The following is a 14,941-nucleotide window of genomic DNA, read 5'->3' on the forward strand; positions in this document are numbered from 1 at the left end:
TTTTGTTATTGGTGCGTCGTGACGGCAAATCTTACCCATGGTAATGGACAATCTATCTTATCTATCGTCGTGAACCCAGTAAACCGCCAACTCCTTAACGCCCTCAGCCTTTATAGTAGCCACCAATCTGCTTAAATGGTACATTCTCTTAATTTGCCTTGACGGCCAACTTCATATTCTGCCCATCGAGCGACACCTTTACGCCCTGGTACAAGGACACTGCCGGGGTTCATGACATGGCACCCTTCGTAGGTGATACAAAATGGGGGGGCGGTTGTATCAAGCAACACCATGGCTGTGGGCAGCGGATATATGTGCAAAGATGAGGCAAAGTCCCAGTGAACAGGGCGGATGGCATGTCGGAAAGGCGCTAGGTAACCTTGGTCAAGGATAGTTTTGACCAACTTTTGGGCAGCATGAATATCGTGAGGAACAAGGGGAGTAACGGGAGAGCCGGCATCCGTCGCGGTGGGATCATCGTGGTGAGCAGCGTCAATGTCCATTGGTTGGACATCGTCAGGAGGATTAGGATTCGAGCTCTGCGTTTCGTCCATATTACCATCGTTGGCCTTAGGCTTGAGACGGACTGAGGTTCGACGCAAACGAGCAGATACATCGTCTCTGAAGAGAAGAAGTTCGTGATTGGGGCCGAAGAGACTAATTCGGCTTGGGTTGGAGGTCCAGATAGCTGCACCATCCGTCTTCCCTCCTGCCTCAGCATTGGCTGTAGCAAAAGCACGTCGGATTCTAGATGTGAACATATCTGGTACTTGTTTCCGCGGCAAGGGCACAGAAGCACCTGCTGTGAAGGAGGAAACCCAGCCGTCGTTGTCGCCCGGGACGAAGACAAAGGTAGACGACTGAAGTAATGTTGGGAAGTCGCTCAGAGTCGAAGCCAGGGAATCAAAGTATTCCTTGTATTCAATACTTCCGCCACTACCTCCCCGTGCCATTACAGCATACTGAGTAAAATTTCCCATCAGCACAAATGTCAAGGGTGCTGATCCTGTAGGTTCGGCGGCATATGTCGAGAGAATCTTTCGCAAAGCCTGAAGAGTTCGGGGCTGATCGAGGTTCAGCTCGCCTATAATGACCGCGCGCCCACGAGACGGCGCATCGTCTTCGGCTCTGGATCGAAGGAGGCGATTTTCTAGCCTGCGCATTTTAGTACCCAAGGCTCGTTCGCTGCCGACGCCCAGGAAATCGATCCAACCGAAACCTCCCCCAATGGTCTGCTCCTGGCCGCCATCGGGCCCGCTGATACCAAGAGTAGCCTTGCGTCGTTCGCATGGGGGTTGACCGATGAAGAAGCCCTGGAAACGTCCACCTAGAATACCTCCGACGCCACTGCTACCATTGAGGCCCTTTCCTACGGATTCATCTTCCTCTTCGTAGACACCATCTACTAGCACGATCATCCCGGGACAAAACCATGCCGAGTCCTCGGGTATAGCAACAGCCTGAGAGAGATCCAGGGCGATGGTGCCAGTCAAATCGCTAATGGCAAGATCACCAGTGGGAAGGACGCCGAGCAGTCCCAACAGCATGTGACTGCTGCCGTGGCGACCTAGCAGATTTGCAATCGGTGTAAGTTTGAGTGATTTCTGGTTTGACAAGGAACGTTCGAGCGTGCGTTTTCGAGAGGAGGAGACAGCTGACGATTGGAAAGATTCGTTGCGTAGTAGTCGTTGGTGGATAACATTGTAGCGGTTACGGAACAATGCCGTTTTATGTGATGCTGGTGGAAGTAACGAAGGGGCTGAAGGGTCCCTGAATAAGTTAGCTGGGTACTGGCTTGATGATCCGAGAAATGACTGACTTTTCAAAGTGCTTCTTGGCAACATTATACAAGAATCTGGGCTGCTCATAGGCGTTTATAATTTTGAGCCATGCTCTAGGATCGTTTGTCTCCGTCTCTTCCTGCTCCTCATCAACGCCCAAACCTGACATTCCAAAACTTGAGTTGCTATCTTCTCTCCTCACTTCCGCCGGCCGCAGTCCTAAGCGTGTGCTCAAGGCGTCGTTATCTTTGAGATCGAGCATACTGTCTCCTCGTGGTAGTCCCCTCACTGGTCCTGTAATTCTGCCACCGCTCATATTGCCCTCTAAGGTCTTGAGGATTTCCTGCATCTCTTTACTCGATCCTTCCACCATAACACCTCCATTTCGGTTCTTCCAGCTTCGTGCAACATCCTCGAGTACCCTTTCTGCCAAACCCTCTTCGCGCCATCCCGAACCACAATGTCTGCCAATGAAGGCAGCAAGTTCTTGAAGAGCGGAAGATGTGAGTGTGAGAGAATGCTTTTTTGTGAATGTGCGGAAAGCAAGAGGTCTTAGTGTCGCCGGAGGAAGGATTATTGGTAATATCGCGGCTTTGGGGGCGTTGACAGCGAATGGCTTAAGAGGATGAACGGGAGTGCCAAAGGCGGGAGAAGAAGAAGGTATCGCCGAGGACGGCGGCGCAGGGTCTCGCTTTCGAAATATGGGGGCCGGTGTTTTATCCATGATTCAGGTCGATGTTCTTGTGCTATCGATTGGGCATGATAGGTATGTATGGAAGGCTCAAATGCTGTTGTCAGTGCTCCGTAACTCGACGCAAGGTAGGCAGGAGGGTTGTCGTGACAATTCGATATGCGCCTGCCATTAATTTGTCTGGGTCCTCGAGGGGTCGTGCAGACCGCGTCGACGCGTCGGGTTTAATTGATTTCGTATTGCTGCATAGACCTTGTAGATGCATACTTCACGTTGACCTACCGGTGACCTCATCCACATTGTCTATGATTGAAGCTCTCTATACTTGAACTCGAGTGCGGTTATATTCTCAACTTGAGTCTTCAATTAATTCCAAAATGCTAGGCACAACATTTCGCTTCGTTACTCGCCGGAAGGCTGTGCCTTTTCGGGTAATCTCTAGTCTCTCGAGTAACCCAAGTATTGTTAGTTTATACAAATGTCGACAGACCAGAGTCGCTGACCATGTTCAAGAAAGTTGTGAAAAATTCCAAGACACCATTTACAAATTATTTGAGTTACCTTGACAAGGAACCACCCAACGAGCGTCTAGTAATCGGAACAACTAGCGAGCTCCCTCCAACACCCCAGTCTTTCAGTGAGAACCATGAGTTTGTCAAGATCCTCAACGAGGTTGTGTCTGAATATGGCCACGAAGATGAAGACCTCATTAACCAAGCTCGAGCATTTGCTAGCCCTGGAGGGTTCAATCTGGGGTCAGGAGGAGTCTTCTTTTCTCAGAAACGACCTGATAGAGGCCGATCTCGCAAGCAGGGAGCTGGAGGTGGCGCTGGAGGGGACGGGGCAGGCGGCGCAAGCGCGCAGGGAGGAGCGGGTGGTGGTGGACGAGGAGGATACGTTCATCTCAGCGACAGAAGAAACCCACCAGACTTTGGACGGATAGCATGGCCTGAGGATATCCTGGGCAGCGTCGAAGTAGACGATGCAGGAACAATCATTGGCAAGGTACAACCGAGTGGGACATATCGCATTCTCACCAACGAGGGAATGTAAGTTTTGAGAGACCAAGTTAAAAGTGATTGCATTGCTAACAAGTCGCAGTCTGGGACTCGGCCCATTTCTACAAAGAAAGCTGGTTGAACGGTTGAAGCAAGAAGAAGCCAAACAAAAGTGAGCAGAATGAGAAACATAAAGTGCATACCCCAAGGAGCACAGATGAAGGTATTAGAAAAGAGAAAAATGCACTCCTGTATCATAAATGTAGTTTGTAGTGTAACAAGAATGCCTGTTAATTGTGTCATGTTTTGAAACCAAGACCATATATGCAGCTGTGCATGCCAGTTGTACAAGCAGTACTGCTGGTTGCTAAACTATTTATTTAATTATATCGTCTCGAGTAACATGGTATCATATTGAGAGTTGTTTAGATCATATGAGAGTGATTGCTCGTGCGACTTTTGCGATATCATGAGAGTCCCCCTATGGATGAGTTGTTGGGAATCCAACATTGGAAGAGCATGTGAAAATGTTGGTATCCGTGGATATACCACTAATTTTGATTACGAGGCCATGGTCTGATTGAGACGGTTATCGGCAAGACAGCAGCATACAACAATAAGAATCTCCTAGGAAATGAGTACTTGAGTAGAGACAAAGAGACTCAGTCGAGGGTTTTATTTGAGATTGCTTTATTGTATTAGTTTTATAAACTATAGGTATACATAGGTACCTAGGTAGGTACTTTAAAGCTGGTCGCATGTATGAATGTCACTGCAACCTACCGATATAGAAGAGCTCCAGTTTTTATTATAGATACCAGCCAGATCAGATGTTTTTTTAAAGTCATCCATTAACACTCAAAAGTTCACGAAGGTTAGTTGGGTGCGTTGGCTATGGCTGAATTCTGAACTGCCCGGGCTGGCTCTACTTGACCCCTCACTAGAGGTAGGTGCCTAGGTAGGTAGCCTAGCAGCCTCCCAGGCCCATACCTCCATAGGTACAGTTCATTGCAGATCCACCTATGGACGGAAGGTTAGAGGGACAGTTACGGGCATCCACAGGTATTGAAAGTTGGGCGTTATGATACCTACTAGTCTAGATAATACACTACCTACCACTATTCACCTCCATACTACCCACCACCTTTCGTTGATCTTCGTCTCATTTTCACCCATTCTTCTCCTCTCCCTCACAATAAATTATTCGACTCTTCCGCCCATTTTGAAGTGTCGTAGTTCCTCTTGTGGCATACTTTCAATATCAGCTTTCAGTATTTGATCACCGACCGAACCCAAAAGCTCTTGTTCAACTACCAGGACCCCGCCGCTCGATCTCTTTTCGAACCGACCCGCTTGTCTCGCCTTGGCCTTCGGTCAAGGCATCATACGTATCGCCATGGCTCCCCGAGGCTTCGAGGATGAAGAGCTCACCATTTCTCTGTCCTCGTCTCACGTTCGACGTCCGCAACAACCGCAGTCCCAGTCCCAGTCGCAGCAACAAGACGATTCCCACGATGCCCCTCAAGCTACTTCCCGCCCCGCCGATGCGCCGCTCAAGGAAAAGATCAAGACGGAACAGCGCATCGGCGCCTACAAGGTCCTTCGAACTCTGGGCGAGGGCTCCTTTGGCAAGGTCAAGCTTGCTATTCACAATGGCACCGGCCAGCAAGTAGCTCTTAAGATTATTGCCCGGAAGAAGCTTATCAGCCGTGATATGGCTGGTCGCGTTGAGCGCGAAATCGAATATCTCCAACTGCTACGACACCCTCACATTATTAAGCTGTATGATCCCATGGAACATTGATTATTTTCTCGGAGTCATCGAGGGCTGACATCAATACTCTAGCTTCACGGTTATCAAGACGCCCAATGAAATCATTATGGTTCTCGAGTACGCGGGCGGCGAACTCTTCGATTATATTGTTCAGCATGGTCGAATGAAGGAGCCCGAGGCTCGTCGTTTCTTCCAGCAGATGTTATGTGCTGTCGAATACTGTCATCGCCACAAGATTGTTCATCGTGACTTGAAACCCGAAAACTTGCTGCTTGACGAGAACCTCAACGTCAAGATCGCCGATTTCGGCCTGAGCAATATTATGACGGATGGCAATTTCCTCAAGACAAGCTGTGGCAGTCCAAACTACGCCGCCCCTGAAGTCATCGGCGGGAAGCTGTATGCTGGCCCCGAAGTGGACGTGTGGAGTTGCGGCGTTATTCTTTATGTTCTTTTGGTCGGTCGACTTCCTTTTGATGACGAACACATTCCCAGTCTGTTTGCCAAGATCGCAAAGGGTACATACAGTATACCCCAGTGGATGCCCACAGGGGCCGCCAATCTGATTAAAAAGATGCTGGTGGTCAATCCTGTACATCGTGCTACAATTGAGGATATCCGGGCTGATCCTTGGTTCACAACCGACCTTCCCGTCTACCTTCAACTTCCCGTCGAAGAGTTCTTCAACACTGGCGTGGACCCTAACAAGGCGATCAAAAAGAATGACATCGCCCCCAACGCCTCAGAAAAGGTTCAAGAAAGACTGCACAACGAGGTCACAGAGAAGATCAGCAAGACTATGGGATACGGCAAGAGTGATGTCGAGGAGGCGCTGCAGGCTGCCGAGCCGTCCGCCATCAAGGATGCCTACATGATTGTGAGAGAAAACAAAATGATGCAAGTGAACCGTGAGTTTCCTCGTTTCTTTGTCAGTGATTCTTTGGCGTATTGAAACTGATTTAGATAACCCTGAAGCCCTGTTAGCAGAGCCAGAGGGATCAAGTCCCATGCTTAGCATGTCTTCAGCACGTTCAACGACATCGCAGGCCACCACTACCCCTCGCCCCTATGTGAGCAAGGTTGGTATTCTGCCTTCCAGTTTACCGGCCTATCACAAGGACTACATGGAACGCGAGAAAGCCGGTAGTGTCGAAAACTCGCCGCCCAAAGTACTTATCAACGATGAGCCCCTGCTCAACAGAACAGATGCCGAGAAAGAAGAGACAGCGCGTCGCCTTCGACCTCACTCAAGGAGTCAGCTGCGCATGGACGAAGCCAACACCAGGCCCCAAGGCATGACACCTATTAACCCTCCAAAGAAGTCTAAGCCAGTACGTTGGCAGTTCGGTATCCGATCCCGTAACTCTCCCTGGGAAGCACTCCTTTGTATCCACAAGGCACTGTACAAGTTGGGGGCAACATATATTCCTGATGAAGATTATGAGGCCAGGACGGCAGAAGAGAGAGCTGAAGCCTCGGGCGAAGGCAGTTTCGCGGATTCTCAAGACAATTACCGGGGTTCCACCTCAAGTATCGACCCTAAGAAGCGCTACAATCTTCCCGCCGACCCTTGGCACATTAATGTGCGTTGGGATACTTCTGGTACGTTCTTGAAAAAGTCTTTGCTTTAACGATCGCTGCTAACGAGTTTCAAGCTATCAAAAAGAAGGCTGGCAGTGCGCCTAGTGCACCTAGTACGCCCAGCTCGCCCAGCACACCAGACGGTCATCATACTACTTCCAAGGAACCTTTCGTTGCACTGCATCTGGATATACAAATCTACGAAATGGAGCACGGCGTTTATCTCGTCGATTTTAAGTGCTCAGGATATGAGACAGCCCACGGCCGGTTGCTTGAGGAGAAGGACGTTACGAGCCCCTTCCCTTTCCTGGACATGGCTGCTAAGTTGATCATGCAGCTTGCAGAGGCCGATTAAGACAGACTTCTGTTGGCGGAGCAGCATGCAATACATGACGTGTCGAATTTACTATTACTGGTTGACTGACCCCAACAGGGGACCAAGGAATGCATGTGCAGCCAAGGCTATTTGTAAAACAGTGCAGGCATACCGGGATTTCGGTTTAGCAGGTCCGGCAACCAAAGGTGTCGGGCGAAGTGTCGTTTAGCGAAGTGTTCAGGGTAAAGTTGACAGGAGCTAAGGAGCTATAGAAAAAGGGGGAATTGGTATTTTTAACTTGTTCCGTCTTCAAAATCTATTTTTAAACAAAGCGCTTCTTGTTATATTGTCAAGTAATATGACTTACCACGCTGTTACGAATTCTGATGCATGTAGTAAAGTTTATCTGGGCACATATTGATACGAGTGCCAGAGGAGTCGGTTGAAAATGGTAAATTGGAGACGTGAAGACATGTTAAGCTTGAATGTGATATTCTCATAATCGAACAGCAATAAACAGCCAGATATTTTGTGTCATAAAATATAAAGAAAATGCTAAACCCAAACTGCAATATGATATCAAATACCCAAAAGATGACCAAGATCTCGCTACTCCGCCTTTTTGTTCTGAGACACCCCTATGTCCTTTCCTGTTTCAAACGCAATATTATGTGCCGTTCAATCAGTTTCCTAATCACACTCTCAGTCACTTGGCGAAATTTTATTTGAACTGGTCCTCAGTAACACCGGCGCCCATAGCAGCTGTGGAACTGATGCCGCCTGTGACCATCTTTTGCAACTCGTCGACATATGTAGCACCGCTCCATTTCTGGTGCTTGACGACGTCGACCTTCTGGTCCATCTCAGGCTCTTGCACAAGCTCACCGTAGGCACGCATGCCGACGGTGCTGTAGGCCTTTGCAAACTGGTCGCTGATCAGAGCTGTTGTGTGCAGACCTGCAAGAGTGATGAACTGCCAGCAGTAACCGAGCGTGGCCAGGCGACGAATGTAAGTCTCCTGCTCATCGCGAGGCATAGCTGTCTTCCAGTTGAAGGATGGAGAAAGGTTGTAAGCAAGCCTAGTAAGGCAACCGTTAGTCCATTGGTATTTCGACTATCACATGAAAACTTACTTCTTCTCTGGCCAAACAGCGTGGACGCCTTCGGCAAACTCTTTGGCTTGAGCAAAATCGGGCAGCTTGGACTCCATCCAAATGGCGTCACAGTAAGGAGCATAGGCGATGGCGCGGTTCACTGCACAATCGCATCCACCTTTGAGGCGGAAGTAACCTTCGCGTGTTCGGGGGGCGTCCCAGTCGAAGAAGATATCCTGACCGAGAATCTGGCGGGCGATAGCACGGGCCTCGAGGTTACTCTTTCCCTTTGCCTTGGTGATATAGTCCTTCTTGAGACCAGCCTTATCAGAAAAGGAACCGGCGTCAATGGCAGCAGCGACAGCATCGTCAAAGCGGCTCAGGTTGGCCTTGGCAAGCCACTCGTCCTCAATGCGCTGCAGCTCAGCACCACTCTTACCTGTAGCTTCAGCGGCGATCATGAGATCGTTGAGAGGCTTGAGTGTAGGGTTTGTGGAGCCGAGGATAAAAGCATGGTCGCGGGGGTCAATGTTAGTGGAAATAAGTGTGGCAGCCTCAGCATCAGTGCGAGCAATAGCGAGGAGGTCGGAGCCTTTCACATGTTAGTCTTGCTTCTTGGAGTTGTGCTACCACTACTGCACATGTGACAATTGGAGAAATCTGGGGAAAGGCTAAACTTACCCATGATGTCAGCCTGCGCTCGAATCGCAACGAGGCGGTTGATATGTTCCTGAATGGGAACAAGGACCTTTCCGGCCATATGGCCACACTTCTTTGTGCCAGGGGCTTGGTCTTCAATGTGGATTCCTGCCGCACCCTTCTCAATGAACAGCTTGGTAAGCTTCATGACCGCGGTGAGACCACCATGTCCAGTATCCGCGTCGGCAATAATGGGGCGGAGATAGTCAATGTTGAGAAGGTTTGCGCGCTGCTCCTTGGGGATGCTGAGACGCTCCTGTCGTTGCTTTCGGTCGTGGAAGAGCTGGGCCATGAAGAGATGGGCGACCTTGTTGGGAACGGTGGTCTAGATGCTTGTCAGACAAATTGACATCAAAGTTAAAATATGCTCTGTACTTACATAAGGGTAGTCAGCCAGATCAGGGCCAGGCTCATCGGAGGCGGAAGCCGTTGATGATGATTGCCAGCCAGAAACATAGACAGTGTCGAGGTACTTGGCCATCTGAGTGACCATTGTGGGTTCTAAGCAGCCATAGGTGTAGCTAGCATCTCGGTTCTGTTAAAACAGTTAACATCTGGTATTCCGCTCTTCGCAGATAACCACGGTGACTCACCTCAAAGCGGTGCTCAAGAATCTTCCACAACTTCTTAGCCTGAGCATTGCTGGCATAATCGACAGGGAGGTATCCGCGCTTAGAAACGATCTGCTCAGCGGTAAAGGGTCGCTTGGTGTGTCGCCATCTGGAGTCGGACCACCATGTCTTGACAGCCTCGACTTCTTTCTGGAAGAGCTCGTCTTCGATGTCAGGGCTGACAGCAGGGTTTGCCATATTTTGTGACGCCATTGTGATTGTTTTGTGTGGTTTTCCTCAAAGTGAAGGTGAGTGTTGAGCAGGTTGGTGGCGTGTAAGTGAGAGGGTGAGGTCGGAGAGAAGGATAACAAAGATGAATTGAATCTTTGGAATCGAAAAGTAGGAGGGGAGAGCAGAGAATAAGTATCATCTCAACCGGGAGTTGTCCAGTAGGTCATCTTGAGCCACTCTTGGTCTCCCGTACCCCGACGGTCCATTGCCCAAGGCTGGGCGGGACGGGGATGACTTTTGCTCATACTCAAGAGCTCGCTAACTCTCCGTGCCCGGCAAGAACGTTGACGACTTTTTGGTGGAGATCCTGACTCTTGGGCTGTCTGAGCCAATTGTATCTCGGCTTTGAAGGACGGAGAGTAAAGCTGGGGGAGTGAGGTTCGGCTGTAAGTGGACGGGACGAGACCAAGAGTTGAGGCAAGACTGAGGGGTGGTCTTAGAAGGGAAGTTAGCGGACCCGCTTCTCCACGAGGCGTCAGACCTCGTTCCTTCCATTGTTAGAGAGGCATGCGAGTATGTGTTAAGTTAAGGATTTGTATGATTGAATCCAAGGGTAAACAATAGCATCTATACGGGCTTTAGCAACACAGAAGCATTTTATATACAGAATTGTTATCCAGTTACTGGCATTCCGAACAGTAACAGTTGAGTTTCTTGAAAGCAACTATCACCGTATAATACAGTACTCTACTCTAGCTCGGCCTTCCACCGAGCACAAGCCAAACCCAGACCCAGAACTATCTCTTTTGTCTTGTTTCACCTCGGCCATGATCATGGTTGTGTCAGATCAGCCTCTCCCATCTACCGTCACGAGCCGCAAAGGAAACAGGTGCATGGGTACGTACCTCCGGACAGTCACCGAGAACCTCAATCCGGTTACCTACAGCCGCCAGAATAAGAAAGCATTAATCAATATCTGTTGCTCGGTATCTACCCTTCAAACAAAAATCAAAGCTCTATCGAATCAAGAGATGCAGCGTGATCGCGATGGGTAATCTACCCTGCAGAACGGCACTGTTCCAGCAGTGCTGTAATGCGACCTCGCTAATATGACGTCTTTACTCAACCGCTTCGGCTTAAAGGGTACATGTTAGAAAAGCAGGGCCCCTTGTATGAGACCAAGATACCGAATGCCGTGAATGACTAAGTAAAGTTCATCTCGCATTCACATCTTTCTAGGAACAAGCAGATAGACTCATAGATACCTAGATAGATAGATGTATTATGTCCACCAGACAGAATAACCTTCGATATATACACTTTGACACAACAATCAAAACAGTGAACCTCAAATAAATCAAGCAATTTTAACATGTGCCTAAGTAGATAATGAGGTGCTGTTTCCCTTCTCGTTTAATCGAAACAGGACTTACCCCCGATTCAAAACCTGGGGAAAGTGTTATTCCTTACACGTTGATTCATCAACCGGCAAGACTGAGATCATCTCTTCTTTTTAACAACCTAGAAGAAATGGTCCTTTCATCAAAGACCAGATACCTAGAAAACAATAATACAAAGCAAAACGCCTACTATCTTGAGCCAGCTCTCTTGCAAGCCTGCAGTCATATCTACCTATACAACTCGGCCTTCCTCCGCCTACCGGACCCACTCGCCCCGGAACGACGGAACTTGGCCGAAATATGGGTCTCCTTCCAGCTCCGGGGCAGCGGAGGTTTCTGGCATGTGAAGCCGCGCCCCCAAGAAGCGATCTCGGTACCGATTTGACAGTTCTGACCTCACCTTTGTAACAAGGCGTACACATTGGCCCGGCATTCATTGTCCTTACTGTAGTTTATGGAGTTCAATCTCCAACCATTCGTCTCACCCCACCTCTGACCCGACGCTTTCAAAAGCTTAGAATAATTGTTTTACCTCGGCCGCCTCTTTACCGAGATCCCTCATGATCCTCAGCTCGTCACAATTCTTCACCTCCTCACGTGCCCTATAGTTCGATTGACTTTCATCATTTTCGGCTACTTCCCGAGTCAGTGAGCTGTTTTATGCTTCCCACATATTCAACTCATCTTGCCCTTGAGCTTATACTGTACAGGCAAATTGCCCTTCCAAATATGAGGCAAACCATTCATTTGTTCCAGAAATGCTTGTGATACCCGGATGACTACAGCTATTCGAAGACACATCAACAGCAAGGACTGGACCAGAAGCACAGCGAGCAGGTATAGTAACATTCTTGTCCTACTGATATCGATAGCTACAACAACATTTTCCTTTTGCTGAGCGCTTCTAAGTCTGCAATAACATTACCCTATGAACTAAGCAGGCCAGCGAGCGTTTTTTCTTCGTTCTGTTCGATAGCTTTCATCAGTGTATCGTAAGGTGTCAGGGCCCCTAGTGCTCTGCGCATGTGAGCATTGATGATTTGCAAGCCATAGATATAGCTGGCGTTGACCCATGCAAATCTATGTCAATGTCAGTTATCGTTCTCGTGAATATAATGAAGCTATAACATACCCTTCCTTGTTGACACCTCTGAAACCAAGGCCTTGGTTGCCGTACTCTGCATCTACGCGATGGGGGTCGGCTGGTCGTGTCACATCGTACTTCTCAACGACAACGCCATGGAAATCAACAAAGGCCTTTGTGACCATGAAAAGCCACTTGTAGGCAATTCGCTCTGCCTCTTCAGTGAAGCTGTAGCGAATCAAACCGGTCCACGCCAGCATTTGCTGTGGAGGCCAGCCATATGGGTAATCCCACTGTCTGTTAGGTCGATCAAGGCCGACGGCTCCACGCGATTCTTCCGTTCCTGAAACTAGACCGCCGTATGCCTCGAACTTGGGGAGAGCCTTGCGGACCATCTCAGCCGCCTGCTTCGGCGTGGCAATGCCAGCCCAGAGAGCCCAGAAGGTTGTGCAACTCTCATATGTGCATCGTTGGCGCTTCGCGGTGTCATAATCAAAGAACATGCCCTCCTTCTCATCCCACATCAGCTTGTCTACAGTAAGCTTACGGCGCTTGGCTCGGCGATCCCAGGCCGCCGACGAGAGGACCTCGCCAGGCTCATAAGGTGTGCCGGCGCAAAATTCCTCGGGCATGGTCAGCTTATCATTGAAGACACTGCGGATAGTCCGGGCAATGTCGGTCTCGTATTTGAACAGAAGACTGTTGAGGTCGATCGTGGCCAGGTCGGCACACACGCCCTCGAGACGGTATGAAGTATCGTGACCCGACTCGCGCACAGCACGGTCATGCATGAAGTATTCGTCGAGTTCGGGCTCCACAATCTCGCCGTGGTTGTACTTTCGCACAAAGTCTTCAAAGTTCGTGTTGTGTTTCTTGATGTAAGGATCAAGGATGTGGACGAAGTGAGTAGCCTCTGTCTCAGGAGGCACTCCACGACCTTCTGGACGGTATCTCGACAGTCCTGTGGTAGGGTCTAATCGAGGCTCCGAGACCCAAACGCTGTGATACTCCTTGATGGCGGCCAGGATGGATCGTCGAAGGAACTCCTTGGCATCAGGTTCGTGCTTGATCTTTTCATAGACACGAAGCGCCATGTCGGTCAAGAACGGAGGCTGTGATCGACAGAGATAATAAGATCGAGTTGCATTTAGGATCTTGCCGTAGTGTTCGATACAGAAGCAAAAGTTGATGACCATTGACTTGGCCAGATCGACTCGGTCATTGACAAGAAGACCCAAGGAAGCCATGTAGCTATCCCAGCCGTAAAGCTCGTTGAATCGACCACCAGGGACCACAAAGGGCATACCCTTGAGAGTCCATCCTGAGGGGTGCTCCGGCTCCGGCACTTCTTGCGCATCGACGGCCAGGAGACCGGGTGCATCGTTCATGTCACGGACGTGGTCTGGGGTGATCTTCTCAGGCAACATCTGAACATCCAGGCGCATCTCAGGTCTCTCTTCGGCAACTCTCTTGTAGAACTCGTATTGTTTAGGGCATCGATACGGAATGTAGATGCGCGGGCGTGGGTCGGCTGTCCAGTCTTTGGGATCTCTAGCCGCAATATCGACTGTCGACGCATCAATGCGTCTCGTCAAGTTGTCCCAGAAATGGTCACGAATCATGCGAGACAAACGATCGACTGGGTTTTCATTGAGACGACCTTCGTCCAGAACAATCTGCTTTCGTCCGTACTCTTTGGCCAGGGTCAACTCCTGCAATAGGTTGGACAGCATATAAGTTCCTCGCACGTCGAAACGGTTGTGACCAGCGGAAGCGGCGGTACGCAGAGAAATGACTTTGGGTCCATTGTCCTCGATCGTGATTTGCATGTTTCCATTGGGGTCTTCTTGGAGTGACAGACTTTCCAACGTCGAATCGACTTGAATAAGAAAGCGTCGGTTCTGTTGAGAGGCCTCGTCTGGTAAGGTAAAAGTGTTAACACGGTGGGCAAATGCCTTGATGATACTTGAGTTACTCACCATGACTGCCACGTCGAAAGGGTTCCCGAAGGTTAACACGCTCGAAACGGGACATCAAACTGTTCTATCTCCGTGTCAATTCGAGCCACAGCATGACAGGCAGTAGCACAAACCTGGGAATAAGTTCGGGTGCGGGGACCGGCACGGTTTTGGTGACGCTCTTCCGTATAGTAGCTTTTGGCGTCGTCGTAGACACCCAGATCATCAGAACCGCGAGTGCGGTGACCAGAAGGCGCGGCCATGATGATTGAATTGGATTATCAGGCCTGCTGTCAGGAGACGAAGCGGGGTTAGAAGGATGAAGCCAGACTCGGAGAATGAAAGCTCGTTAAGATTTGTGACACTGTCCAGCTACGTCGACTAGTGATAGTACGAAGGTCGCAAGACAAGACTGGATGGAAGAACAGAAAGAGGAAGATGGCAAGGACACGGAATTGAATCACTCTCGCGTAGGAATACAGTAATGGCAATAGGTAGAAGGAGTAAAAGTTTGTGAAGATGAGGGCGAGCAACAAGGTGAGTAGGTAGGTAGGTAGTAGAGAGGTAGGTATGACGGCAGAATAGTATGGGGGCCCGTTGTAAGAGCGAGAGAGAGGAGACAAGAACAAGGTAGAAGTGGAGAGGAGAGATAAAAAGTGGCGGATAGAAAGCTTGGGTGGAGGAATGGGCCCCGTAGTCCTGGGGTGACGACAGTGACAACTGAAGAAGTGGTCCTCTCTTACCTGATTGTAGCTTCCCGCCCTTTTTTGGTGGTTTCTTCTC

The 14,941-nt window shown here is 49.6% G+C and overlaps 5 protein-coding genes across 5 annotated transcripts; 2 read left to right on the forward strand and 3 right to left on the reverse strand.

The window, feature by feature from the left end:
* Positions 1-2: 2 nt before the first annotated feature.
* Positions 3-2,740, reverse strand: B0J16DRAFT_72460 (DNA polymerase alpha/epsilon subunit B-domain-containing protein). Its single transcript, XM_046134376.1, has 2 exons — positions 1,820-2,740; positions 3-1,770 (listed from the first exon to the last, which is right to left on the reverse strand). The coding sequence occupies exons 1-2, from the start codon at positions 2,503-2,505 to the stop codon at positions 132-134; spliced, it is 2,325 nt and encodes a 774-aa protein (XP_045987070.1). The 5' UTR covers positions 2,506-2,740; the 3' UTR covers positions 3-131.
* An 8-nt stretch (positions 2,741-2,748) lies between these two features.
* Positions 2,749-3,834, forward strand: B0J16DRAFT_72450 (uncharacterized protein). Its single transcript, XM_046134375.1, has 3 exons — positions 2,749-2,936; positions 2,986-3,521; positions 3,574-3,834. The coding sequence occupies exons 1-3, from the start codon at positions 2,850-2,852 to the stop codon at positions 3,644-3,646; spliced, it is 696 nt and encodes a 231-aa protein (XP_045987071.1). The 5' UTR covers positions 2,749-2,849; the 3' UTR covers positions 3,647-3,834.
* Positions 3,835-4,866: 1,032 nt separating this feature from the next.
* Positions 4,867-7,180, forward strand: B0J16DRAFT_316838 (kinase-like domain-containing protein; the record flags this gene model as incomplete). The annotated part of the gene is made up of 4 exons (XM_046125333.1): positions 4,867-5,252; positions 5,317-6,152; positions 6,208-6,846; positions 6,900-7,180. 4 exons carry the CDS (start codon positions 4,867-4,869, stop codon positions 7,178-7,180), a joined length of 2,142 nt encoding a protein of 713 aa, XP_045987072.1.
* A 682-nt stretch (positions 7,181-7,862) lies between these two features.
* B0J16DRAFT_316839 (isocitrate lyase) lies at positions 7,863-9,758 on the reverse strand (the record flags this gene model as incomplete). The annotated part of the gene is made up of 5 exons (XM_046125334.1): positions 7,863-8,220; positions 8,275-8,827; positions 8,917-9,259; positions 9,314-9,469; positions 9,528-9,758. 5 exons carry the CDS (start codon positions 9,756-9,758, stop codon positions 7,863-7,865), a joined length of 1,641 nt encoding a protein of 546 aa, XP_045987073.1.
* A 2,013-nt stretch (positions 9,759-11,771) lies between these two features.
* Positions 11,772-14,669, reverse strand: B0J16DRAFT_72644 (glycoside hydrolase). The gene is made up of 2 exons (XM_046134377.1): positions 12,249-14,669; positions 11,772-12,196 (listed from the first exon to the last, which is right to left on the reverse strand). Exons 1-2 carry the CDS (start codon positions 14,180-14,182, stop codon positions 12,043-12,045), a joined length of 2,088 nt encoding a protein of 695 aa, XP_045987074.1. The 5' UTR covers positions 14,183-14,669; the 3' UTR covers positions 11,772-12,042.
* Positions 14,670-14,941: the final 272 nt, after the last annotated feature.

The sequence above is a fragment of the Fusarium flagelliforme genome (genome assembly GCF_020744385.1).
Source record: "Fusarium flagelliforme strain FIESC 12 MPI-CAGE-AA-0113 chromosome Unknown B0J16scaffold_2, whole genome shotgun sequence".
NCBI classification, from domain to species: domain Eukaryota; kingdom Fungi; phylum Ascomycota; class Sordariomycetes; order Hypocreales; family Nectriaceae; genus Fusarium; species Fusarium flagelliforme.